Source organism: Manacus candei, unplaced genomic scaffold (assembly GCF_025592945.1).
Source record: "Manacus candei isolate 608988 ecotype Guabito, Panama unplaced genomic scaffold, ASM2559294v1 h1tg000034l, whole genome shotgun sequence".
Classification (NCBI taxonomy): domain Eukaryota; kingdom Metazoa; phylum Chordata; class Aves; order Passeriformes; family Pipridae; genus Manacus; species Manacus candei.
In genome coordinates, this window is record NW_026138082.1 from 2,252,085 (window position 1) to 2,279,087 (window position 27,003).

Consider the following 27,003-nt stretch of genomic DNA (forward strand, 5'->3'; position numbering starts at 1 on the left):
TGCACAATTGGTCTCTAAGTTTTTTAAAGAAATAGGTGATTGACTTAGCTTTTGTGACACTTCTTTTTCCTATCAATATCATATAATTAAAATTCTTGTTTCAGTTGCCTCATAAATTACTCAAGCTTCAACTTGTGTCAAACAATCAGACTGTTAGCTTTGAATACCCAATATCAGAATCTGAATTACTTTTTGCTATCAAGAGAAAAATAACGCACTGATCAGTTAAACAACTAACTTCTGCCAAATACCACTGCATCTTTAGAGCTGTTACCCAACTGCAAATCTTGTTTCTATTTTGTACACTGAAGTGACACCTAGAGGTTGTCCCTGCACGTGACAGACTCTACCCTTTTGCTGAAAGTTAGGTTCTGATAAGAACATTGATCCATTCTTCATCATTCTGAAATTTCTGCAAGATTTTCAGAATATATCTGATATCAACAAACTTTCTATCTGTACACTACAGTAAGTCATCACTTCTATTTCCTACACAGACCAAATGTAAGATAATGGGAAACATTTTTCTATGCAAGCCCCCCACAACTGAAAAATCAGGTGAACACAGTGAGCACATGCTTTTTAATCCATTGAAAAACTCCATGCATCCATAATTGCTGTTCTAACTTTTTCGAAAACCTTGCTTTCCTCCTTCTAGCAGAATAAGAATTGCACACTTGTCTATGCATTTGGGCAAGGATGTGTTGTGTTTGGAGCGTGCTTTCTTTTCTTTGGTCTGTTCCACAGGCTATCAAAGTATAGACAAAACTCATTCTATTATTCTGGGTGCTGTACAGGTTCCCAGGCTGGATTTCTTAGGTACTGCTACTGACTTCTATTCCCTTTGTACTAATGAATGAAGTTCAAATATTGCAAAAAAATTTTCACTATCAGAAAATGGAAAAAAAATAGATCCATGACACTGACATTGGAATACATATTGCAACATCTTCAGATATAATGAAGGTGTTATTAGCAATGTTAAGAACTGCTTAATATCAGCAGATCAGGTTATGCACTATGTAAAGTAGATCAGAAGAACTGATGACATAGGACCTCATAAGAAGTAGCATGGGGGGAAAAGTCTTGTTTAGATCAGCACATTAAACCTTGGCTTACAGTAGCTTTCTATATGGAACATTCTTAACTCCAGAACAGTGATTTTTAACTGTCCCAGGACGAAGGTACCAAATATAACATAGACTTATTGGTTTTATCATAGAATCTATTCTTTATGAATAAGAGCTGCAGTGTTTTCATCTGCCTATAGCCCAAAGAATCCAACTAAAGTCAGCTGAAGAGGTAAGATGTATTCTCCTCTGACATGGAAAACGGGCCTGACCACTACTTGCTTATAGAACTTAGAGTGCACAAATACCTTGTGTTTTTCATAGGTGTAGTGGCCACAGAACTCTTTAAGACATTCTCATGAAACAAGTGTTCCTGGAAACTTGACATAAGTTTGTACAAATAATAGGAAAACCTGTTGATGTCTGGTGCCAAGTTTATTTAGAAGGCTTTGTAGCCCATTACTACTGCTGACAGATCAAATATCAGACATCAAATCTGCTTTCTGTGTCAGTGATTAAAAATGACTGTTTTTTTAACCATAACTGAGCCCTCCCAGCTGCCATAGGCCACTGTCGTGGTTTAGGAATGGTACTCCCCAATTTACTGTTCCCACTGAAAGTGCAAAATCACACAGAGCTCAGTCAATCCTTCCCCTCCTTTTCCCTCCCCCTCCCTGCTGCAGCAGATTGGAGAATTGGAGGCACAAAAGGCAAAGATCACGGGTTGAGGTAAAAAAAATTTACTGGAAACAGCAATGAGATAATAAAATGAACAGTAACAGCAATAATATTAATAACAAAAGTGTACAAAAGAGAGAGTGCAGAGCTTGACCTGAGTACAGCCACTCCACCCTGACTGCTCCCTCTGGCTTGGGATCAACATTAACCCACAATTATGTCCACCCTGGCCTTGCTTGGCCAGAAGGGACCCCTTCTCCCTGGAAGAAGAGTCCCTTTTTCCCCTCTCCCAGCAATGATGTGAGGTGGTACAGAATAACCTCTGGGTCCTATCCATGTCCCCTCCTGCCTACTGCAAAAACTACCCCTGTCCTAGCCTGAGCCAGGACAGCCACCCACTCTGCCAGGCTCAGCATTTATCCAAACTCTGGGGGAGTTCTGGGATCTTACATTTTAACAGATTTGAAAAAGTAGGCTCTTTCTTCAGTCTTGCTCTCAGAAAAGCCATCTGGCAATAGCCTCAACATTTACCATCTAAGAATTACAACCCTACATACCCTGAGGCTCTATATGGTGGACACCAATCCACATCTTCGTCCTTCTTATTTAACTCCAATCCTAATCCTCAGAGGAAGCATAATTTCAAGGATGACAGCACTCTTCAGAATTTACCATGAGTCACTTTTCATTTCAACCTGCCTTGCTCTCCACATCGGTTTGCCATACCCAGCAATATATTCTACAGTTCCTGCTGTCCCAGCTTTAATCATGATGAAGAGTTCATTGAGACAGCACTGGAGACTGTGCTAGAATATCTGTGTACATGCACAGTATGTAGGTTTGCGTTTGCTGGGGAGGAACAGTGCTTATGCATATTATACCAGTATTGCAACCCATCCCAGAAAGGGGTGGGGTGGGCGGGGCTTTGCTGGGTGAGCAGCGGCTTCTTTTCAGTTTGCAAAAGTCTTTTGGTGATCTCAGAATGTGTAAATCATTAACTGTCCCTTACAACGACATAACTGCAAAATTGTGCAAGGGAGCTCTCAGGTTACTGTGCAAGCTAGTGTATTGAAAGCTTTTTGGAGTCTGTCTTCACAGTCACTGTCCTGTAACAGATTCTCAAGAAAATGTCTAGTTTTTAGTACAACTTGTCAGATCGTGACTGACAAGTTAGGTATAAACCTTATCTGTTTCTTGACCATTCACTTAAGAGTTGGACCCGATGATCCTTGTGGGTCCATTCCAGCTCAGAATATTCTGTGATTCTGTGATTGACTGTACTGGTGTTGTCAGGATGTTTACAAATGAAAACATTGAAGAGGTAGCTTTTCTGCTGCATCCTAAACAATTTGTGGATATAACATAAGGCTTATCAAACAGAGGTAACACATCACAATAATCAATAAATTACTATTCTCTTGGGGAACCATTTTCTCATTTCATCTACATTGAAAGTTGGGGCTAGGATTTGGATTAGAATTTTTCTGAACCTGCTAGGTTACAGACATACAGCGCGGCCTTTGATTAGGATGTTTAACTTATGACTAACCCTGAGACAGTTTCAAGTGTCTTGGCTACTGTGAAAACTAGCACTAGAACTGTCATCTAATTATACATCAAATATAGACATAACAAATAATGTCACAACCATACAACTTAGGAAGTAACATCTAGATTTCTGGTCCTGTTCAATATAAGGCCAACCTTAAAGTGAAATCAGGTTGTTCCAAGCCATTATTTAATGGAGTTCGGGGTACTACCAAGGATGGAGACCTACAAGAATGCAGATACACCAAGGATAAAAAAGAAGCACAAGAAATTCTGAGGAGTTGGTTTTTGTTTGTATTATGCCAAGGCAACCCAGGACACCTGCCATATGAAAAAAGAAATATCCCTACCTATCACATGAATGCATGCAAGCATTTGAGAAAGCAAAGGACAAGTAAGCACCAGAAAGAGACAACAGCATCTGTCACTAGTAACGCCTGAGAAACAAGGAAGCAAGGTTTCAGAATGTGCATTCTTTTGGCAGCCAGTGTAAATTCATTCACAGAATCTCAAAGACGCTACGGGAACTATGTCACAACCATAGGATCACAAGCAATAGCTCACCCCTAGGTAGTAAAAATTGCTCACTGCCAACCAAAGGCTAATTTTACCCAACTTTGCTTCTGAAAAGATCTGACCACATTCATTCAAAACCTTTCATTAATTTTTCAAACTCTCTAGTGGACGAAGGAATGATCTACAGTTTTAATCAGATTTTACATGGAAGAAATTAACACAGATTTCTTTCATTCCAGTAATGAGTTATTATTCCTAAGAGGAAAAAAAACCCTAAACCCAACACTGCTTAAGTTAGCTACTAAATCAGAAAGCTGATATCCATTTCAAACACTTGACAGACGCCCTCCTGACTCCAACAGAGCTCGTTACCCTGACACTTCATTCTTCCGCAAGCAACTTCCGTTAAGAGTGCTATTATGGACTTCTGACGCATTTTTCCAGTGGACCATAAGGTATCCCCGAGACCGTTCCCGGTTCTAATGCTTTTCACAGTCTCTCTCTCTCTCTTTTTTTTTTTTTTTAATTAAATTCCAACCTCGCGTTTCCAGAAAGGTTTTCGTAACCAACTCATGACGCATGAGAGGCAAACACCACTGTGAACAGATACGGAACTCAGGAGACGGTACCGCTCAGCCAAGCACCGCGATTTTGTTGAGTAAAACACAACAAAACAACCCTCAACAGCCCCGTCCCCGCCGCGGGGAGCGCTGCCCTCCGCGGCCCCAAGCGACACGGCCACCGGCGCGCCCGCTCCTCCTCGCCCCGCTTCCCTACGCGCCTGCGCCGTTTCCTTGGAAGCTGGGGTTGTTTTGGGCAGAACCACCCGCGCGGGGCTGCGGAGGGGGGACCGGGAGTGAGCTCACTGGCGGGGGGGAAGGCGGGGCACCCGCAGCTGCCGCCTCGGGAGCGGACGGGACCGACGTGAGTGATGTCCGCGGGGGCAGCGGGGCCGCGCCCCGGGCAAGGGGAGGCTGCGCTCGGCCGGGGTCCCGCCGGGCGCCTGCCCCCGCTCGCCGCGGTGCGCGCCCCCCAGGGCGGGTGGGGCTGGGTCCCGCCTCCCGCCGCTGTGCCCTCCCCCGGCTCCTCTGCCCGCCGCGGGGCGGGGGGCTCAGCCACAGTCGCGCCGTGGCGGGGAGGTTGGCGCGGGCGGGGAGCAGGAGCTGGGAGCGGGAGCGGGTTGGGCGGCGGCCAGCGCGGGCCGGTAGCGCGGGGATGCGTGGGAGGCCTCGGCGCGCTTCGGGAAGCAGTGGGAGCGCGTCCCGCTCCTTCGAACGCCGTGGTTGCTCAGGGTAACCCCGCGGGTTGACTGTCGGGGCAGGCGGCCTAGGGAGACCTGTTACCTGCCGGTCTCGGCGCAGCGTGGTGGCACGAAGCAGTGCCGCGGGAAGCCGTAATCCCTTGAGCAGTATTATTTCCCCCCCCCGTCTTTACAAGCTTTGTAGTTCACTCGGGTAACATTGCGTGGTTAGTTTATCCCGCGGCACGTGAACACACAGTGCTGCTCCTTGCCTGGCACGTTGAGCTCCAAAGCCGGGATGCCTCCCTCCCATGAGGAATGTGCATCTTTACATCACGTGCTCATTAAATAATTCCATTGGTTAATCCAGTGGTGGTGCGTGTTGTGAATTTTCATTTATAGCTGTTTTATCTACCACTGTTCTTCTAGGCAAAGCAAAATGCTGCATTGGAAATTAAAATACTTGGTGAGGAAGCATTTTCATAATTATCAGATAAGGCAGAGACTTTAATAAACAGTAGAAGTCAGCTATATTTCCTTACATAGAACTGAAGTCCATAGTTTTGTTATCAGAGCGGACCGAGTCTGTTTGCAACTTTCTCTTCACTAAAGCTACCAAATTTCTGGGGGAAAAATACCCATCCCAGCAGTTCCTCTAAAGCTGAAGCTTTCTGATACTGCTAGAAAACTGAGAGTAGCACCAGCTTTTTAAAACATCTTTTTAAGCTAGTTTGAACACAAGGTTTTTACAGGCACATCTAAACTGGAAGAAGGCTACTGCACTTCTGGTAGTAGTGTTTATTGATATGCAAGTACATAGATGGTTACATGATAATAATAAAACTTTCTGTCAGTTTCCTGGACTTAAATACTAAATTTTCTTTAATAAAACCAGGTTGTTTTTTGATGTCACATTTATCAATGGTGAAGAGAAGCAGATTCAGTTCAGTGTTATTTTGCTCTATGATTCTGAGTTGAAGTTCTTTCAGATTCAAAGTAGTGATACGTACGGGTAGCAGCATTAGAAACCTGCTAGTAAAACCTAAGATTTCTAATTATGATCTAAAAGATAAGTAAACAAGGCCTGATGTTCTACTTGTTGAGAAAAGAAAAGTTGAGGATTTTAGTTTAGGAAAATCCTGAGGTATGCAATTATATTTTGTCAACTCAGTTTCCTAAACGGTCCTAATTGGGTAGGAAGTTTGTCACTTAGCAATATGTAGTACAGATTCTGTATGTTCTGCTCATTATAGTGTAGGTTTGATTTATATCTTTTTTTAGTGACTAATAAAAGTGGGGTTTGTGAACGGTGGCCTTTTGGACATGTTTAGCACAGAGAATTCCTATATTACAGATGTAGAATATAGGAAATCAGTATTGCAAAATATTGTGAAAAGAGCAAGAATTTAATACGCAATCGCTTTTATAAATACATTCTATATGCATTTTTAGATATAAATATATATGTATATATGTACATGTAATATGAGAAAAGAGCAAACTAGGTGATTTTTGAGAAAGTGTATAGTAATTCTTGAAAGTTTGGACTTCATGAATTTGTTTCTCTGGTTATTCATGGTGGCTGGAATATGCCACTGTTCCAGGTATGTATTTTTGTCATTCCTGAATTGTCTTGTATTTTCTAACATGGAAGAGATCCAATCTAATTAGGCAAAAATGTATTTTAAAAAATTAATGATAGCTGAATTTATTTAGCTTGGGGCACTGTGGTTGCTGAACTTTGATATACCATTAAATCTCTCCTATTTCAAGGTGAGATTACACTAAGTAAACAGCCTTGATCTTACCCCTGTTGATTAATGATCTGTATTTACGCAAGTCTAATAGTTGCTTTAATGCACCATGTAAAAAGTCATGAAATTCTAAATTGGAAACGTATATTAAATAATAGCACTATCAGGAGGACTTTATCTCTTAATTTTGTTGCCACAAGAGGATAGACAATTACTGAATAAATAGGCAGAATGATGGTAGCCGTGAGGTGAGCCTGCCCTCTGGAAAGGTGTTTGTTTCATTGTGAGCAAATGTATCTGCAAAATTAATTTACCTCTAGGTTGGGTTTTGGGGGTCTTTTTGTGATCTGATTTATTTAACCTTTGACCATAAAATTATTTCTATACTTGGAACAGGTATGTACTTTAGTCATTTTGCTTTTGTGTTCTATATTATCTCTCATTTTTTATTTTAAGAGCCCTTTAGCATTTCATTTGTTTGTAATTAGTTTTCAAGGGCTGATTGCAATCACTCAGCTAATCATAAGAGACTTTTCCATGTTCCTGTGGTCCTCAGTGAATGATGAAAGTGATAGAATCTGCTGTATTTTATAAACATGTCTAGTTTTCTACTTTTCTAAATTATAGGAGTTTTCTAGACAATTGTGAATTGACTACTTGAAAAGCAGCACTTAATAACTGTAGTACTTTTAAAATGCCCATTTGATGTTACTAAGTATAAATTGCAAAAGCAGTTTTATTTTCCAGTGGTGTTTTCTGGTACCATTTCTTGTAATAAGTGTTGCTTTTAATTGTTACTGGTTTAGTTGTGACAGTAAAGCTTTGCTTTGCGAGTCAAAACATGTTTCAGTGAGTGAAAATATTGTAACCTCATGAGTGTCATGGTGAAACATAGAACTAAACTTTTTTTTTGCTTCCAATAAGGTCCCTTCTGGGACCACCACATCATCCTTGCTCATTTCAAACATCCTTAGAATGCTGGATACTTAATGTAAATGCTTTGCTTAAGATATAAAGTAATGACACCTTACTTTTCTGACTAATCAACAGTTCTATAATCCCAGACCAACCTGAACACTTCTTGCTTTTTTTTTCTTAATTTGGTTAGGTTTGGCTATCCAGCAGGCCACAGTACGCTAAGTAACAAGTGTGGAATGACTTGAAGGTATGTAGCCTGTGCAAGTTAACACTGTGAAAGAAAGATGAGAGGGATCTGAGGGTACGGTGGTGCAGATTCTTGGGGACCCAATATAGCCTCAGCTCTTCCCTGTGCTGGTATAAGATGTGTGTGCCCAGGAGTACATGTTGAGGCCCTGTGGTATGTCTGGCTCACTTTACTGCTATTAAACTCTCAGCCTCAAGTCAGAATGGCTACACGCGAACCGCCTATTAATAATAATCCATAATAACTCCTAACCCGTATATAGGTGAGTGTTAGGTGGCTTGGACCAAAGTGGGGCAAGAGTAATGCAACCATATCCTGGCAGTATTTAATGCTATGTCTTAATTTGTTAGGATCGATGTAGTCTGGGTGTCTATTCAATTTGAGTTCCTGGTGTTTAACAGGACATTTTGCCTAGGGAGAACTTGGAGCTATTGCTGGATGGGATGTCAGGGAGATAGGTACAATAGTTTGTTGTCTGGAAGGCTAAGAGGAATATAACACCTTCAGAAATCTAGGTTTCATTAGTTCTGCTGTTTACAAAACAGCTTTTTGTATTAAAGTTTTTTGTAAAACATTCTGAATTTTCTTGATGAAAAGATAAAGCTGTGTAATATTTTTTCTTGCCTTCAAGCTTTGTTTGGATTGCATTTGTAGGCTTTTCTCCACAACCAGTAGGGCCCAACATTTTTCTCTTTAGAGAAATGAGTTTCATGTAATTGCTTCTCTGTTTTGTGAAAAATACAAATGCTTTGTGAAAACATAAATATTTAGAGATTTGTAGTAAAGTTAGATTTGCTGGCAGCTACTAATCTTTGCTTTGGAAGTTATGAGCTGACTACAACGTGATTTCCTCAGTGATGCTGTCAGGATAGGAACCTGATTAGAAAGGCTTCAATATAAATGGCTTTGTGGGTCATTATTATTTAAATAAACTGTTGGGTTTTTTAGAAGATTGTAGGACTATAGTGCTGAATTATGTGGCTATTGCCAATTGTAGTGTTGTTATTTATTTACTCTCAAATAATAAGTATCAGATGCTGAGAATCCTGAGCTGTACTCAATATTAATCAGCACACATTCAATTGTTAGTTTCAAGTCTGTGGACCAGTTATGTTAATGAAAATTTTTAATTACTTTAAATAGAACGGTGAATTCTGAGGAAGAGGCAGCTGGTGTTTTGAGCCACTTCTAACTGAGGACTGAAAATGCCAGCAGGTAAGAATACTTTGTGTTTGATTTCCAGTACTTATTTTATAGTTAGAACTGGATGCAAATGATAGAAGTTACTTCTGACTTATATAAATCTTTAATACTGCACTGGCTTCTTTTTGAATGCATGATTATAGTTGATTTTTGAAGTTTTGGGGTTTTTTTATTTTAAACTTGGGGACTCTTGTAAAAATTGTAATGGCAATGATACATATACTGTAGCTGAGGATTCAACAGTCTTTTTCTTAACTGAATACTAAGTGAATTTTTTGGTAAACTTTCCCTGATAAATAATTCTCATCCTTTGCAATTTTAAATCATGATTGTGCACTTTTTTAGCAATGGTGATTATTGAGACAGTGAATCATACTCTAGATTTCTTTTTGCAGTTGAAAGTGAAGCAAAGGCAAAAACCAAAGTCCGCTTTGAGGAAATCTTCAGACGCCATGCAGGCCTAACAGATGCAAAGAAATCAAAGAAAAAGAAGTTTGACTCTCCGGAGAGTATTGTGGTGAGTTAGAACACATATAAGTTTTGTTTGATTGCCTTCCATAATGGAAAAAAGATCAGGAAAATGTACCGTAGAAAGGAGCTGTAAACATTAAAAAAAAATGAAGTATAAATTATGTTTCTACACGTATCCCTTATTTTTGATGTGGCTTTTATTTGTTGTTTGCGTACCAGCAATGCATCCTTGTAATTTGGAGGTATAGACTATAATACTGGTAAAAAGGAAGTGGCACATGCAGGCATACATTTACCTAATGCCCACCGGTACTTTGTTTTCAATTCACATTTTTTCTAAAATTTTTAAGATTTTCAAATTCAGTATTGACTTTACTTGGAGTTAATTAGATATTTGAGGGCTAGTAGAATTATGGCTTTAAAAGTATCTGATTTCGAGAGTCCTACATCTGTGTAATAAAAGTATGTCCATCTAATACAGCTGTGAATTGAAAACTGATGAGAAATTGTAATAATACTAGAGATAATAATTAACTTTATTCAATTTTCTACTTTTTTTTTTTAATTTGATGTCAGTGATCAGAATATTTCTGCATGTGCTGAGCTTTGTGTCTAAGTGGTCCTGTGTTCACATGCTAACTTTTTTTAAAGATTTTGACCTTAGCTTGTGACTTGCCTATTAGGAAGGATTTTATTACCCTGACTTTATGGTTAAATGACATTTTTATTTGTGGCATATCTGTCATTAAAACAGCCTCTGAATTATGGTTCAGATTCTAGTCTTTTTCCTGAACAGGAGAATAAATGTCTAATATGAGTCCTATATATACTTGATTATTGACTTAGAAGATTTGGACTTTAAAAAGAAACCAATTTGCTTAAGAGACAAATGTTCTGTTTTTCTACTTCCCACTTGTTAGGTTTTATGTTTTAAGTATTTTTCCTTGCAATGTCCTTATCAGGTGCTGGAAATGAATGTTCCTTCTTTAATATTCATTTAAGACAAAGAAGTGGTATTTAGTGTAATATCAAAATGTTACCTGTATTTATTATATATATTAAATATATTCAGAATAGTTATATTAAACTTAGTATTGCTATTTTGTCTTAAATTGGCAATTTGAAGTTTAATTTTATGTGGACTTTAATAATTTATGTTCCTTGAAGTATATTGTATTTAGTCAATAGTCTATACAAAGAATTAACATGATGTCTAAAATATATCACAGAGAGTTCAAGGGTGGGTTTTTTCCTTTTTTGCTGGCATTTGTCTAAATACAAGACTAAATTCTTCCTCAGTTAGGTTAACCTTCTTTATGAAATGTGAATTATTAATTGTTATTTTTAAGTATTTTTAAGTACATAATTATGTGTTCATATGCAAATAGATATTACTCATAAATATTTTACACTTACTTTGGTTTTAAATTTGGTTTCCATTTCAGAAGTCTCTGACGTAAAACACTAGTGTTTTGGAGTTACCTAGAAACACTTAAAATCACAATGACCTGAGTCAAAATTAGTGGTATGCAAGCAAATTAGGAAGCATTTTTAGGATCAATGTGAAACCTAACTTTATGGCTTTGTTGAAACTAGATTTTTACCAATCAAAGCAATTAAAAACTAAGAACTTTCCTTAAAGTGTGGCAAAGTTGCAAGAGCTCAGGCTGGTATTTTCCGTGCTGGTTGCTTTCAAGTAGAAGTTTCTGTAAAAGCTTCAGCAAATAAACAGTCATTTCTCTGTAAGAAATAAATGTGTGTGGGAGTGGAGGGAGGAGGAGGTAGATGGAGGAGGTTTGCTGGTTTTGTTCCCATTTTCTTCAGTTCATATGATTTAACTATACAGAGTTTCACATATCTTGAAATAATGTGAAATTTGTCAGTGATGGTTGGCTTTGTGTCACGCACTTGCTATAAATGGTATCCTAGGTTTGATCAGAAACGGGTCATGGTTGAGAGCATATTTCAACTGGAAATGTACCAGTCTACTTCCTTCCTTTGTCTTTTCTCTAGCCTTTCTTAGATTAATAAAACCTTTTCCCTCATATCCACTGTTTCTTTGAAATCTGAGTTCTGGAGCTGCATGAGGTTGCTGTGATTTTAAATGACAGAATTGAGGATAAGGAGATTGCCTGCCTGCTTGCCTGTGCTGCTCTGTGTGCCCATTGCCTGGAGACCCTGTCTGGGGAGAAGGGAAACAGCCTGGCTGGAAGAGGAAAGGTTGATGTCTGTAGGGCAGGATGAGTTTAAGTCACAACTAATAGGAAAGAGGGGCTTGTAATGGAGATGGAAATAGGCATCAGCTGTGGCCAGTGAAAGCTCTGTTTTGCTGTTCAGTAGCCACAGGGGCAGTGGTGTGAAGCCCAAAGGCATGGCTGAAGATACAAGCAATTGAGACACACTCAGAAAGTGAATTTGCTAGCATCTTTTCTAGGGCAAACAGTCGCCATAATTTTTTTTACCAGTTGTTCCTCCTCTTACAAGTTGTTAGAATGAGGCAAGCTTCAGTTCAGGCAATATGCAGATTATTTTGCCCAGCTATTTTAATCTGTCTAAGGTCAGCAGGAAAATTAAGTTTATTTGGTTTAATCTAAATTTTATGGTAGAAAAGAGCATGTTTAACTCTGAAAACGTAAGTGAATTTTTCTACCAGATGAAAAGTAAGATCCTATAACGGAGGCAAAAATTTCTTTCCTAGACTGTAGTCTGATCAGATTACAAATTGGGGTGGGCGTACATTGATACTAAGGTTTTATATTCAAGGCAGGACTGCAACAGATTTACCTGTTTGAAGCTTTATATTTCCTGCTTCACTGAACCTGCTCCTTCTCTTTCTTCATAAGACCCTGAATGACAGGCTGGAGTCTGGAATTTCATGTGGGTACAGATAGTAGGAGTCCATCTTCAGGCTTGACAATTATTGTATTCTTTTGGGTAAGATGGTGGTTTTACAGGTTTCTTCTGACCAATTCAGTACTTTAACATCTGTCTCAGATGTAAGACCTGCAGAGCTTTAAGGTTGTAGAATTTTCCCAAGTTCTGCTTTTTTTGGGCATGCTGACAGACACTGAATAATTATGGAGATTTCTGCTGGGTTTTATCCATTTGTTTCTTGTGTTTCTTGTTTGTTTCTGCTTTGTTTCCTATGTTTCTTTGTTTCTTGTGTTTAAAATAATAGAACTGCTAATAGTTGACTGTATAATGTACCTACACATTTTCTCAATGTTTTTTGTTAGAATTTGGTGAAACTTGTCCAAGCCCATCTTATCTGTAAATTAAAGGTCTTCTAGCTTAGTGCATCTACATTTTATAGTCTTCTATGAGCAATGGCAGTAAAATTGGTTTCCTAGCACATGAAGATTTTCTTAAACTCAACAAATCAGCATCACAAGTACATTCATTACCAATTCAGTTGTAAGTAAATGGTCTTTTACAACTGGTACATATCAGCGCTTCAATGGGCTGGCAGTGTCCACCCCTCATTTTTCAAGGTGTGCCTGTGTTAGGGAAAGAAGTTCAGGTACCTTTGTAAATCTGGTTATGTGAGTTTCCAAATACTCGTGACAAACTCACTTGATATGTTGCTGGCTTCCACTCATGCATATTTGAGAAGCCTTTTTAAAAAGGCATAAGATTATTAGGTGTTGTCCCTTCTGTCAGCTCTGGGACACAAATGGCGAGTGATGTGACCTGAGGTTGGCTCATTGTGATATGAGCCTTGAGTGTTAGCCCACCTGCTTGCATCTTGGCTGGCACCCATCTCTCTCTCCTATCAAGCCGGTAGTGCAAGCAAGTCTGTTTTCAGGAAAGAGTGTTTCCTCTGCCCTGGTGTTGTAATGTAGCCATGGAGCTGTTTTGAAAAAAAGCCTTCTTATTTGTTTCAGATTTTAAGCTGAAGTCATGTTCAGGTCAGAGGCCTGTCTCTGGAGTTAACTCCAGAGGGTCGAGCTGCTTTTCCAGCCTAACTGCTTTCTCTAACTCAGTTTAAGTGTATTTATGTATTGACAATTGCTCTTAGTTGGTATTTCTCAGTCCTGCATTTCAGTCAGAGAATCTATACCAGTATCCCTGCCTTTGCCTGAGTCCTAATCTGATGGCTTTCACTTTATTGTTTTGTGACTCCTTTGCATCTTTCCTCTCTATTTAATTACATCATATAACTACAACATGTGGAAAAAGTGGCCTGAATTAAGATCATACAGGCTGTGTATCTGAGGAATTTGTGTTTGAACTGTGGAAGCAGCTTTGTGCTGCCTGCAGTATCCATAAATGTGCTAGGAATTTGCTGTAGTTTGAGACTGGGTTTTTTTTCATTACAAGGATAATCTGTGGTGGGTTTTTTTTCCTATAAGTAAATTTGCTATAACTGTGTGCTTACTAGTTGTGACACATATTTGTGTATGTATGTTTTGTTCCTTCTCACTACAAGAAACACATTGAGGGGCTGGAGTGTATCCAAAGAAGGGCAGTGACACTGGTGAAGGGTCTGGAGGACCTGTCTTATGAGGAGCAGTTGAGGGAGCTGGAGTTGTTTAACCTGGTGAAAAGAAGGCTTAGGGGGGACCTTATCACTCTCTACAACCACCTGAAAGGAGGTAGATTGCATATGAGGAAAAGCTTCTTCACTGAAAGAGTGGTCAGTCATTGGAACAGGCTGTCTAGGGAAGTGGTTGAGTCACCATTCCTGGAAGCGTTCAAAAGGCGTGTGGATGGTTTAATGGTGAGCACAGTGGTACTGGATTAACAGTTGGACTTAACGATCTTAATGGTTTTTTCCAACCTTAAAGATTCTATAATCTATGGTTTTTGTTGGTAGGCATAATAAATAACAAGTTCTAGTAAATATTTCAAACCAGTTTTTGCTAGATTTCTTTAAGGAAATGATTTCTTTAAGGAAATGATTCTTGAATATCACAGTTGTTTTAGAAACTTCTTGGGCTTAATGGATTAATGTTCTGTGAAAGGCAAAGCATGACCTCAGCTATTGGCCACTGTTGGGTCTTAATTGTTGGTGTGTTTTAATCTTCATTCCTCATACTCTGCAGTTAAAGCCATTCATAGAAACAAAGGTAAGGAAGTAAACTATTTATTAGAAGTTTTTGTTTCTGGTTTGTTGGTTTTTTTTAGTTTATACCAAGCTTGATGCTTTAAGTGTTTTCTTTCCCTTATTCTGTTCTGTATTTCAAGTTATCTATATGTGATTTTCCACATCTTGAAACACTGATTTATGAATAAATATGATGTTACTGCTTTGTTTAAGCAAGTATAAGATGAAGATACAAGGGCAGTTTTTTCATTATTTGGTGTTTAAACTATTTTTAGACATATGAGCTAAAAATAAAGATATCTAATGAAAAGATATGAATGGCTTTAGATTTTATGATGTCTTAGATAGGCATACTAGCATGACATTCTGGGTGCTTTTTTTGTTAAATTTATGCTTTATTTGTGGAGTGTTGTTTAATAATTAACATTAATAAGTCTAGTTATTGCATTTTTAGGTCTCTAGTTGTCTAGAGTTTCAGATGTCAGCTTTTACTTATGTGTTAAATTTTGTCTTTGTGTATTTTTCTTGTCGCACTGCTCTTATTTGCCGATTTTCTCATACAAATAGTAAACTTCCTTGTTTTTTTTTTCTTGTGCTTTTACTCTCATACTTCAAATTTGCCTTTCTTTTTCCTTCATTCTCCTTTTTCAGTTCTTGTAATATTTTCCTTGCTCACCAAGTTCTCTCTCCAAGTGTCAGATGTGAATAAAACAAGATAGTGAGGAAGGTTCACAGGCTCACATAATTAAGGGCCTAGAATATGAAGGTAGATGGTTTGCACATTGGGTATTCTCTTCTTTCTAGACATAGAATACTCTTCTCACAGGTGGGCATTTTTAAGTCAGGATCTATCCTCCAAAGCATGATTGCCATTGCAACTTCATTCTCTGTGTTTTCTTCTTATAAGCTTGTATGTTTTGGTGATCACTTATTATACATATTGTCCCTCTTTGCAAATATTTGAGGCAAACATGATTCTGTAACTGGGAGAAGTATCCCAACTAGAAAGGGACAGTGTCTGTGTTTATTGAGGAAGAGAGTCTTGGCAAATAAAAGATTGTATGCATATACATATATTTTCTCCAAACTTTTCTATTTTTAATTTGCTTTCATTGGTTTTTAAAGTCCTTTCTGATGTTTCATGATGAGTCTCTAAGGGATTTTTCTGGAAGACAACAGAGTAAATGAACCTCAGCAACTTTATAGAAGTTTTGTCGAGGATCAGAGGTCTGTGTGTTGACCTCCTTACAGAATTAGACAGTTACTTGCTGTGTTCTTTGGTGATATCACAGAATCATAGTTTGGATTGAAAGGGACTTTTAAAGGTCATCTAGTCCAAGCCCTCTGCCATGATCAGGAACATTTTCAACTATATCAGGTTGCTTAGATCTCCTTCCCATCCAAGGGAGGTAGTATTATTACCTTTAGTAACCTGGAATAGAAACTTGAAGGGAAGAGGAAAGTTTACAATGTGTTTTCTGTAAAACCTCCAAGAATTAGAAGTGGTGCACAGGCAAATGCATTAGCTGAAATTCATCTTTGCTGTTTTTGCAAGACTGTTCTCTAGATTAACTCTCTGCCATTCCACTAAGAATAATGTGGGGTGGGTTTTTGTTGTGTTTTTTTTTTTTCAACTTATATTGGTTTGGGTTTTTTTAGAAGTCTTAATGGAAGTCTGTTTTTCCGTTTTAGCCCTTCTTAATATGATTTCATTGATAAATTTTGAGAAGCAAAACATCTGAGCCAGAAGTCTGTCTCTTAACTTGCATTTTCAATGGATAAAAATATTTGGTTTTGTGCTGCATGTAGTCTGCAAGTCTTCCATAGTGTAAACATTGGCATCTGTTTATGGAGTAGACTTGATTTCTTTTTTTACTGGGTATACATAAAAGTTATTTAAAAACATAGTGAAACATTGAGGATCAGGTGGCCAAACACCAAATGTTTTTTCCAGTGTGAATTTTCTGTTGACTTTCAATCTGTCACTTGTAAAATCAAAACAAGAAAATAACTAAATCTTTGATTTCGTTTTACTTTGTGTAAGATTGCTGAAGGAATAACATGAAGTGCTATGTTTATCTACATGATTTTTAGTACAAATGTGTTTTATGTTCTTTTCGTTTTTAGCTTGATACCTTTAGAAATAAAATTGATCTATCTAAGGAAAGTGTGAATGATGAAGCAATTATAAACAACACATATAATCCTGAAGAGGAGAGTCCGCGATTTACAAAAAATAAATTGAGAGAGAAAGCATCAATTGCAGAGAAAATAAACAATGATATTGTTAGTGGAGAGAAGAAAAAGCAACCAAAGTCAAACAGGAAGAAAAAGAAATCACTGTTACAAGAACAATTTAATGAGGAGGAAGATTTATATGAAGCTAAATTGGGGAGTTTTGAAAAAAAGACTAATGATTTTCCAAAGAAGAAAACAAGAAGGAAATCACAAACAGATGTACTTCCTCAAGAAGCAGATAGAAAGATTAAAAATTCCTTGACTGAAGTGAGAAATGTAACTGAATTAGAAGAGGAAGAGCAGCTAATTCAAGCCTATCAGCTGCATGTGGCTGAGGATGAGGCAAATGCAATTAAAAAGAAAATGAGAAAGAAACTTAAAGAACAGATGTCTGAATCTACCTCCGCTGTTCAAAGCCATGAAGTTGCATTGAACAATGAAGTGGGCAAAAAGAAAAAAAAGAAGAAAGAAATAGCAGTTTTAAGTGAAGCTGAAACAAGGTATCATGATAAACTGTACACTGTGTGTCTGTGAATCTTAAGCAAAATGTTTCATTTTGTTTTAAGATAGACAGAAGCTTTCTGATAAATTGTTCGTATTTCCTAAGTGATTAATTGGATGAATCTGTCATGGAAAATTATTACCAGATACTTTTTCAAAATTCTGTCATGATTAATGTTTAACTCACAGATTGTTTTTAACTTTTTTTTTTTTTTTAATGTCCTCCATTGCTATTTGATCTGTGTTTTCTGTGGAACTCGCTCTTAAGTAACTGAAGATAATTTTATGCATGATTTTATTTTTTTTTGTGATAGGTGATGGCCCTGATCCAGCAGAAGAGCATTAGCTTAGCTCTAGTCACAAGAGTGGTTCTGCAATTGTGTGGAAATTAGGGGGAGGTGAAGGAGGGAGAGCAGTGAGAAAGGCAAGACAATAATGTGGGGGCTGAGGAGTGTTGCATTTTCAGCATAAACAGATGATAAGTTGCAGAATTCCAAGTGGATTGGTAATGGTAATGAGTAATTGTATCAGTTTATGCAGTGGAGTGCAGTTGCCCTGATAGTAATTCATTACTTTGCAGTGCAATGTCCATTTCTGAGCTGCAGCATCATCCGGAAAAAGATGGCAATGAAAGTCAGTCACCCGAAAGACTATTTACATCAGAAGGACAGACACTCAAGGAAAGCATGGATAAACAGAAACCTAAAGCCAGGAAGGTTAAAAAGAAAACCAGAAAAGGTCTACCAGCAAAATGTTATAATAGTGTATACTTTGCTACCTGGTTTTTTTGTGCTGCTACAGAAATATTTATCCATAGTGGTAACACAGAAGTTGCTTAATAATAGTGTATTATTAAGATGCATATTCTGTTTTTTTAATTATTATTTTATTATTTTTTTTACTTTATGCTAAAAAATGGTTCATCGCCACTGTTTTGACCTGATGGCTCAATTCAAATGTGAGAAATACTATTTCATGCAATGCATAGTAAAATTGGAGAACTTGATTCCTCAAATATTGTGGAGGCCAAAGTAAGAAATCAGATTTTAAAAAAAGGAAATTACTGAAACTGATGAGGAGTAGGTATCTTGATATCTATCAAGTATTGTAGTCTCCTCTTAACTTGTAAATGAGGAATTTCTGAAAACAGTGTTTGGTATATTCAGGGAAAAATACACATGGAGAAAGCATCAGTTTCTACTTGCCTTTTTTTTGTCTGTTTTTCTAAAACAAACCAAACAAAACAAACTGCAGGCCGTTGAACTGTATGGATTTTAAGTCATTGTGGCACAGAAGAACCTCAATCAAGAGGAAGACCTGTGATTTTTAAATTAAAATGTTTGTTATTAGGAATAGATTATATTAATTAATGTGTACTTCTGTGTATGTTCATACATGTTAAAGATGCTGCAAATTCGATAATTTTATTTTAACCTATTACATAAAGAACACTTTTAATATTATTGCTTTACTATTGTTTGAGAAGACAATACAGAGCATTTTTACTGCTTTGAGGTTATTATGTTCCACTGGTGACAGTTTATTTACTTTGTTCCTATTTCTAGAAGAAACCACAGAAGTTGCAGCAGAAAATGATGAGGAAAAGAAGAATTCAGAAATGTCAACTCAGTCTAAATTTGGTTTTGCTGATGATCTGATTTTGGGAGTTTATATCCATCGATCTGACCGACTTAAAACTGATCTCTTGGTATCTCATCCTGTAGTTAAAATCCATGTTGTTGATCAGAGAAGTGGCTTATATGTCAAGAAGGATCACAGGTGACTTTTAATAAACTGTTTCTATTATCAATGTTTACAATAAATAGGTATACTCTTCCCTAGAAAATTAAGTATAAAAATGAAAACAATGCGCAATTTTAAGCATGCGTAGTCATTCGTTAGTTTCTACATCTGTGTTTCTATATGTATATACCTACAATCAATGATGGTGGCATTTGTCTTTTCCTTTTGGCACTTTTAAATGCTCTGCACTGCTGTATTGCTCTCGAGGTCCCCATATTTGCAACGCAGTTAATTCTATATTCTTTCCAGAGAGAAAATTTCCTAAGTCCTAAAAATATGTAAAAGCCAAGGTTAGAATAAGTAAGCAAAATTCTTGCAGTATAAATAATGCCTACCTTTTCTTTTTTATTAAAGAACTTCTAAAATCCTGAAATAAAGTTTAGTTCTTCATATTTCTAATTGCTTGAGTTGCTTGTTTCCACTGTCATTATGCATGATTTTCCTGAAACCCAAATTTTAACTGTGTTTAAGCAGTAGGCTCTACCATGACCATTATGCATAAATTTGCTAACAGTAACTTAATGGTTAGGATTTTGAACTTTAGCCTGCAGCATTTCTATATACATTGCAAATTGTGTTAAATTTTGGATGAGTTTTTTTCTAGAATCAAACAAATAGTTTGCTTTCAGTAATTGAAAATACTGTTTTGCTTGAGGTTTTTTTTTAATTGCTCTAACAATTGTAACTCTCTGGAAATTTTCAAGCAGCAAGGGGGAAGTTTCATCTTATGAACAAGAAGAAATAGAGCACATTATTCCTATTATGACTCAACCATATGACTTTAGACAGTCTAAATCAACAGTTCCAGAGTGGGAAGAACAAGTAATATTTAATGAGCGTTTTACTTATTTAACCCAAAACACTGAAGAAAACCCTCAGGTTATCCTGTTTTTTGAGGTAAGGTTAAATATTTTGCATCCAGTTTATGCATATTCTGATTTTTGGTTTGTTTCTTCAGCAGTATATATTTGACTGATTCAGATGTTTTGTTTTAGTTAGAATGGGTTAATAGCATAGCCTTAAGATACAGAATTAACTGGAGATACCAAAAAGTGTTTTTTCATAAAATAAAAACAACTCCTGTTTTGATAGTAATAAAGAGTACAAAACTTATTAAATCAACTGTCAAACTTCTGGGAAAGGCTGGTAAGATATGAAGGATATCACTTTTTCCTTTTCACACTCTTGAAATTTGAAAAGAAGTACCGGAAACTGAAAGGCAGAATTTGTCTGCTTGTAGCAACAGCTCATTGTACCAATGAGTAAGCTGTTGCATTGTTTCCATTAACATTTTACATGTCTACTACTTCTGGCCCCATCTTCATAAAGTAGTTATTAATTTGTCCTCTATATTGTAAATTATATATTCAACATAATTTTGAGCTTAAGTATTTCAATATTTGTACAGAGAGATTCTGTAGTACTAACCTCAAAATGGTACCCTAATACAATAAATATTTTTTCATTCCTTGTTTTTTTTCTGTTTCAAATAGATTGAATATAATGCATTACCATGTGTTTCTTTATGTTTTGTGATGCTTATAAATGAAGATACTTATAGAATTAAGAGTCCTTAGTTGCTTAACACAAAACTAATTATATTTGTAAAGATTCTTCATGGAAATCAAACTGATGTTAGGACCACAAAAAGTATGATTACATTGCGAGTATGCTGTTTGACTTCAGCGTGGTTTATCAACTGAAAAATCAATTTGAAGAAAGTATGATTCTAAGGGGAGTTTTTTTTGTATACTGAGATAAACTTCCAAAAGTACCTAAATATGATAAAATTCTGGTTCCTGACAGAAAAATGAAGATTCTTATGCGCATCCCTTGAAGTATTCAAGGCCAGGTTGGATGGGGCTTTGAGCAACCTGATCTAATGAAAGATGTCCCAGCCCATGAGACAGGACTCTATAGTCTTTGAAGATTCCTTCGAGCCCAAACCATTCTATGACTGATTCTATGACAAAAGTGATAAATTTAGGAAAGGAAAATTAAATTTGTGACTGCCATTTTCCATCTGGATTAGTATGCACCTAGTTTTAGCTGTCAGATTTGTGATCTCTATGACTTCTGAAGTGTATAGGATTTAAGAAAATTACACATTATTGTTTCCTCTTTTACTGAGACAGAAGGGAAGCGAAAATAGGTTTTTTTAAGACCAGACGTTCTTTTTAATGCAGGTCATAAATAGCCATCAGGTAAATGCATAAGGATCTGTCATTTCTAATTGTGCCCTTGGATGGGAAAAATACTGGTTTTGTAATTTCTTAAAATTGAAATCTGTTTAATTTAGTGAATTGCACCTAGCATATTTTCAGCAATTATTTTTTAATTACCATGAAGTTCGTTAGAAATACATTTATATTCCCGCTGCTACTTCTAGGTCCTTGATTGTCTAAGTATGGATGAAGTGAGAGCCAACTCCAATGTACAAATTCAGGAAGGTCATTATCGAAAAATTTGTTGGGCATTTTTAAAGGTATTGTAAATATTTAATTAAAGAAGCAAAATTTATAAATATTTTTATCTGAAAATCTCTAACTGTACTTAGTAGGGAAACATTTTTTTAATATTTCCAACAACAGAGATGGGGGAAAAAATTCCTTGCTTGGCTGTTCTCTCCTTTCCCTCTTCTTTCACCCGATAAAATCAACACATTAACAAGCTTGACAATAAAAAATATGTGGGTTTTAAGAAAGTATAGAACGTGTAAGTTTTTTTTTTTTCTTCATAAAGTACAGAAAAAGATTTTCTTTTAGGGTTTTCTGTGTGGTTGTGTGATTTTGAAGAAAATGACAAATCCACTAATTTCTGTACCTCAGCTGTTCTGTATTCTGGTGGCATTTTTAGTTGTCCAATCTTTCAAAAGACTCCCTAGCCCAATTAGAAATTTCCTCTCATTTTTAGTTGTGGCATTGGGAATGCTGTGACAATTGATATACAAATGAGGCAAATGTGAGATACTGGTAGTTTACCCAGCACATGTGTACCTTTTTACCCTTTTAGGAGAGACTTGAATGTGTCAGTTTGTTCTTTAAGAGCTGGCAAGCTTTAGTTTCCTTGAGGGTTGTTTATTGACACCTACCTGTGTGGTTGATAATCATTGAGCAGTCTACAGCATGAGAAATACAGGAGAAGATAATGGACTGCAAGTTTAGGTGAAGGGAGTGGGACCTTCATATCAGTTCAATATGGAGATTCTTCTTAGCTCTGCCCAAGATGAATCTATTGGAAACAGAAGTCTGTGTATAGCTGGGTGTATAGCTGTGTATAGCTGTGCATCCAGGCCTTCAGGACAGCCTACTCCTGAATGGAGGGAAGGGTGAATTTTCAGCATAAATATGAATAAAATGGTGGCCTGTTCTTTGTTCTTACTTGTCTGTCTGCATTATCCTTTTATCTGTATCAGTCGAAGTAATGTCCTGATAAACACTGACCAGTGTTAATGGCACTAGGTACACTTGTTCTTTAGTTCAATAGACAGAACTCTGTCTCCTCTGAAGTTGGAGATGCTACAGCTTTGCTATATCTTCTACTCTGAACCAAAGCCTTAGCAATGCCCTTTGTTGCAACATTCAAAGGAAACAAATTTGGAAGAGGCTGTTTGTGGATTGGCAGTCCTTTGGGATTTGGTTGATTTTAGCAAGTAGTAATTAAAAAAAAAACAAAACCAAAAAAACCACTAATCCAAAAACAACAACCAACCAACCAAACAAAACCAAAAACCAAAAAAACCCCCAAACAAAACAAAAAAAAACCGACAAAAAAACTAAACCAAACCAAAAAAACCCGAAGTGGTACTACAGAGGTCTTCCCACTTTCATGGTATTACTGCTGTGAAACATCTTTCAAAACTAGGCTGCTATCTAAGCTTTAATCTTAGTGATTTGATCTTGGGGCATTTAATAATGTTAAATTCATTACCACTTCTAGAATTAGTATATTTCTGCAATGGGCAGTGGATTTCAAGAGTTTATACTGTAGCTAAAATACTAGAAATTATCAATTACTTTTATTTCTTTTATGTTAACTTTTTCTTCCTCTTTCCTCTAATTAACCACCCTTCCAGCTTGTAGGTGCAAATGGAGTTCTAAACATTGGTGGAAAACTTCGTCTGCAATTATACTACCCACCTTCAAGGACCAAGTCACGTTCAAATGTTGTTGAGGTTTATGACTGGTGGGCAAAATGTCCTAGAAATCGTTACCCATCAACTTTATATGTAACTGTAAGAGGCATAAAACTGCCGGATCATGTAAGTTAAATATATAATATATAAATATATTTACAAATATGCAGACTTTTCTGCAGGAACTAGTAACTAGCTAGAGCATGTGCATCTGTGTTTGTATGCATGGATATAAAAACTGTGCTTGTATGCAGTATATAAAATACATTATAAGAACATTGCATCTGAAGATATGTTTCAAACTCAACCCTTCCTAGTTATCTTTGAAAAATAGGCTTACTTTCCCAGCTACAACTTTGAATATTTTGTCACTGACAGAAAACTTTTAGAGTAATTTCTTGAAGATTAAGGTTCCTTCTTATTAGGGGAAATGGCGTTTTAAGTCACTGGACTCGTGCAGGTGTGTAAATTCTGTGAGAGAAGATGTAAGTCACTTAACTCTATTCCCTGCACCCTCAAGCTGTAATGAGCTGTATTTTTTTTTCTCAGATGAAAACTCCTTTAAAGATAGGCTTACATTGGTGTGGGCTGAGGTGCACATTCAAGATAAATACAGCATTTCCTTTTCTAGTATGCAAGTACAGTATTGTTCTATTATATAATTTTCTGTTTGCATTTAGAGCTGTAATAAGTCTTTCTTATGCTCACTGTTCGTACAGTCAAGGGTGATGTGGAAGGCTGGTGAGATGTGCTTGGACAAAAACCGAGCAAATCTGTGGGATTAGTTCACAGGGTTTGGGACGCTCTAATTTGTGTACTGGAATGACATCTGCAGATCTCCTGCTCAGTCAGCTGCTGAGCTTGTTAGGAATTCTGTGCACTTTGCTTGAGCAGCTGTGCTTCTTTTTTTCTGGAAGTCCTCTGAGCCTGTCTTTACCATGGTCTGATTGTTTTCCTGGTAGGTTTAGGTGCTGTCACTGGTTTACAGCTGTCCCTACTTTACAGTCCTCTGTGAAATTCAGCTGATGTGGTGAATTTGTAGGCTTTCTGACTTGTGCCTGACTGGATTCATTGATTACTGGTATTATTTCATTCTTGTTCTCATAAATACCAAGTTTGGTAAGGCTGGGATTGAGCTCCAGATAAGAGCCATGGCATGACAGTTTTCTATGCATAGATTTCTGCTTCCATTTAAGATCTGTTACAAATTCTACCTAGTCTGCTTCTCCAGAAGAGTCCAGATCTCATACCTCTGCATGGGCTAGTAGATGTGAAAATAGATGTCTCGGATAAAACAGGGCATTTGCATAGAAGTTGACAAACAATTTAAACTCCTAAATTGATTTCTACTTGCATAATAGGTGTCCAGCCTTCTTTTTTAGCCACAGGAACCTAGACAGTGAATACCTGGCTACTGTAAGCCTGGAAGAAAACAGTAATTTTGCGTGGTATTCTGGTATGTTTCTAAAGAGAATTAGTAAAACAGATCAGAACTGCAGCTCTTGCTGTATGGCCTCTGTGCCTCTCAGAGGGGCTGCTGGGCTGTTGCCTAGTGTTGAGGTTTCCTGTGTGTTCAAGCTTGGTGTAACTTGTAGGTGAGGTTCAGTGAGTGTACTTACAGAAATCTGGAAAGTATATATGCTTTATCTACTATTAAAATCATAAATGTTGTCAGTCCTCCTTTCTTTGCAACTATTGAACGTGCACAATGCTGGTAATATCTTTTGATATCAAGAGTGAACAACACCGGTAATATGTTTTAATATGAAGAATGGGGTTTGTTACTGAAGCAGTATTTTGATTGCAAGGTAGTAGGTTAATGTCACTACAACTATTTACATACTGGAATGCTTTTTTTATTTTTTTATGCAACACCCTTGCAGTAGTACAATACAATACAGGAGTATTACTAATTTTCACTGACCTGGATAGTTACTAAAAATAGAAAAGTATCAGTTATTTGATAAATCTGTGATAGCATCTGATTGACACAACTTTAGAAGCTTGGATTACTTTCTGACTTCCTGGTTACTTTAAATGAAGTTTTTGCAATGCAGTTTTTATGTATTAAGCCTTTTCCAATCGCTGTGTTTCAGATGTAAAAATGGAATACATTTAAAGTTAAAATCTTTTCAGAAATTACATTGTTCACTTCAAAAATATTTTTCCTTGATACTTAGTTTTGTTTGCCTTAAGGTTGCTCCTTCTTTTCGCTCTATGATAGCTGTTCAGCAGGAACAAAGTAATACAGCACTGTCTGAGCTCCAGAGAGAGGGATACGAACCTTTTCCAGAGGAAAAAAAGGAGCCATTTAAATGGTCAAGATTGCCTGGACAGGTAAAGTGTTTTTCTTTTGTTTTTAAAGGAAAATAATTTAAATAACTACTATATTTTTCTAACTGTTTTTATGGTATAAGTATTATGAAGCAAGTAATTAATTAAAATTAAGAAAAATATTAAACAAAGCACGAAAAAAGTCTCATAGATAACAGAGGATGCCTAATCTTAGCAAATATGGTTGATTTAACCATTTTTTTTTCTGAGAACAGTCAGGTATTTTCATCTCCAGAATTCCTCAAGAATTTGAAAGAGTAGGGTTATACGGCTAATGGAAGTAAGACAGGAAACCTGTTCTCAGATTTCAACTTGATTGTAAATATATTTTCTTGAGATTTTTTGTTGTTTGTTTGTTAAAGTTATTTTCATAGTATAACAGAAAGAACTTATATTGAAGAACCTTCCTAAGAAGGTTTTTGCTGACTTCATCCTAACCCCTAGATCACTATAGCTAATGAAAATCAGCAGTCATAAAATGGGAGTATTTTTGCAACTATGTATAGGATGTCCATGCAATAATTTCATATCATTTTGTAGAACAGCGTTAGCACGGGTTCATGACTCTATGCAAATTCAAAGCATAACATAAAGATTTGCTAAGAAAGAGTGATGAAAAGAACCCTTAAATATACATGGACTTGATTTCCAACACTGTTTGCTAATAATAATAAAATAGTAAGGAATAGATTAGGGTTTTTACAATGGGAATTTTCTTACCAAAAATGACAGGATACCTGAAAGTTGTATTTAGGTTAAGTATGTTACTTTATTAGCTCATTTATGCTTAGACTAGTCCATGGGCATATTGAAAAATGGTAGCAATGATGATGCATTTTGTGATGTGCTGTCTTGTGAAAAAGTTTCAGTAAGGTTAGCATGATGTGGTATGTCTGTTTGCTAAAAAATATTTGAAATATGCACTGGTTTAAAATTTAATAATGGATCAAAATTATTATTTCCTTTTTATACATTTTAATTACTGTTTTGCAATTAAAGCTATTTTTGTAAAGATAAACAATATGTCTGTATCTGTCTCCATAGATGGATGATATGTTATTTTTTAAAAATGTTCTATAGAATTATGACTTATTTGATACATGAATTAAATATTAAATTTATTTTATATGTGAATTATAGCTACATGATCTGGAAATGAAATAAGTTTTTCTGAACTGAATTACTAATTCAACATAATATTGTTTTATTTTAGAACAAGTTTAAAAAACATAAGAAACCTTAATTGCATATATAGTTTTTAACAAGATTAATAGTGTATATACAATTATTTCATGAGTAG

The 27,003-nt window shown here is 36.6% G+C and overlaps 1 protein-coding gene across 11 annotated transcripts in view; it reads left to right on the forward strand.

Moving 5' to 3' along the window:
- The first annotated feature begins 4,669 nt into the window (after positions 1 to 4,669).
- The window catches only part of AHI1 (Abelson helper integration site 1), a 93,876-nt gene continuing 71,542 nt past the window's right edge, over positions 4,670 to 27,003 (forward strand). The window contains exons 1-12 of one of the 11 annotated variants that reach the window (XM_051792497.1): positions 4,974 to 5,518; positions 5,948 to 6,196; positions 7,929 to 7,971; positions 9,115 to 9,186; positions 9,570 to 9,691; positions 16,820 to 17,430; positions 18,012 to 18,169; positions 18,997 to 19,210; positions 19,939 to 20,131; positions 21,624 to 21,719; positions 23,310 to 23,495; positions 25,566 to 25,706. In XM_051792497.1, the coding sequence (XP_051648457.1) occupies positions 9,177 to 9,186; positions 9,570 to 9,691; positions 16,820 to 17,430; positions 18,012 to 18,169; positions 18,997 to 19,210; positions 19,939 to 20,131; positions 21,624 to 21,719; positions 23,310 to 23,495; positions 25,566 to 25,706 (1,731 nt within the window). In that variant the 5' untranslated portion in view covers positions 4,974 to 5,518; positions 5,948 to 6,196; positions 7,929 to 7,971; positions 9,115 to 9,176. The other 10 variants (XM_051792495.1, XM_051792499.1, XM_051792498.1 and 7 more) reach the window with 10 other exon arrangements.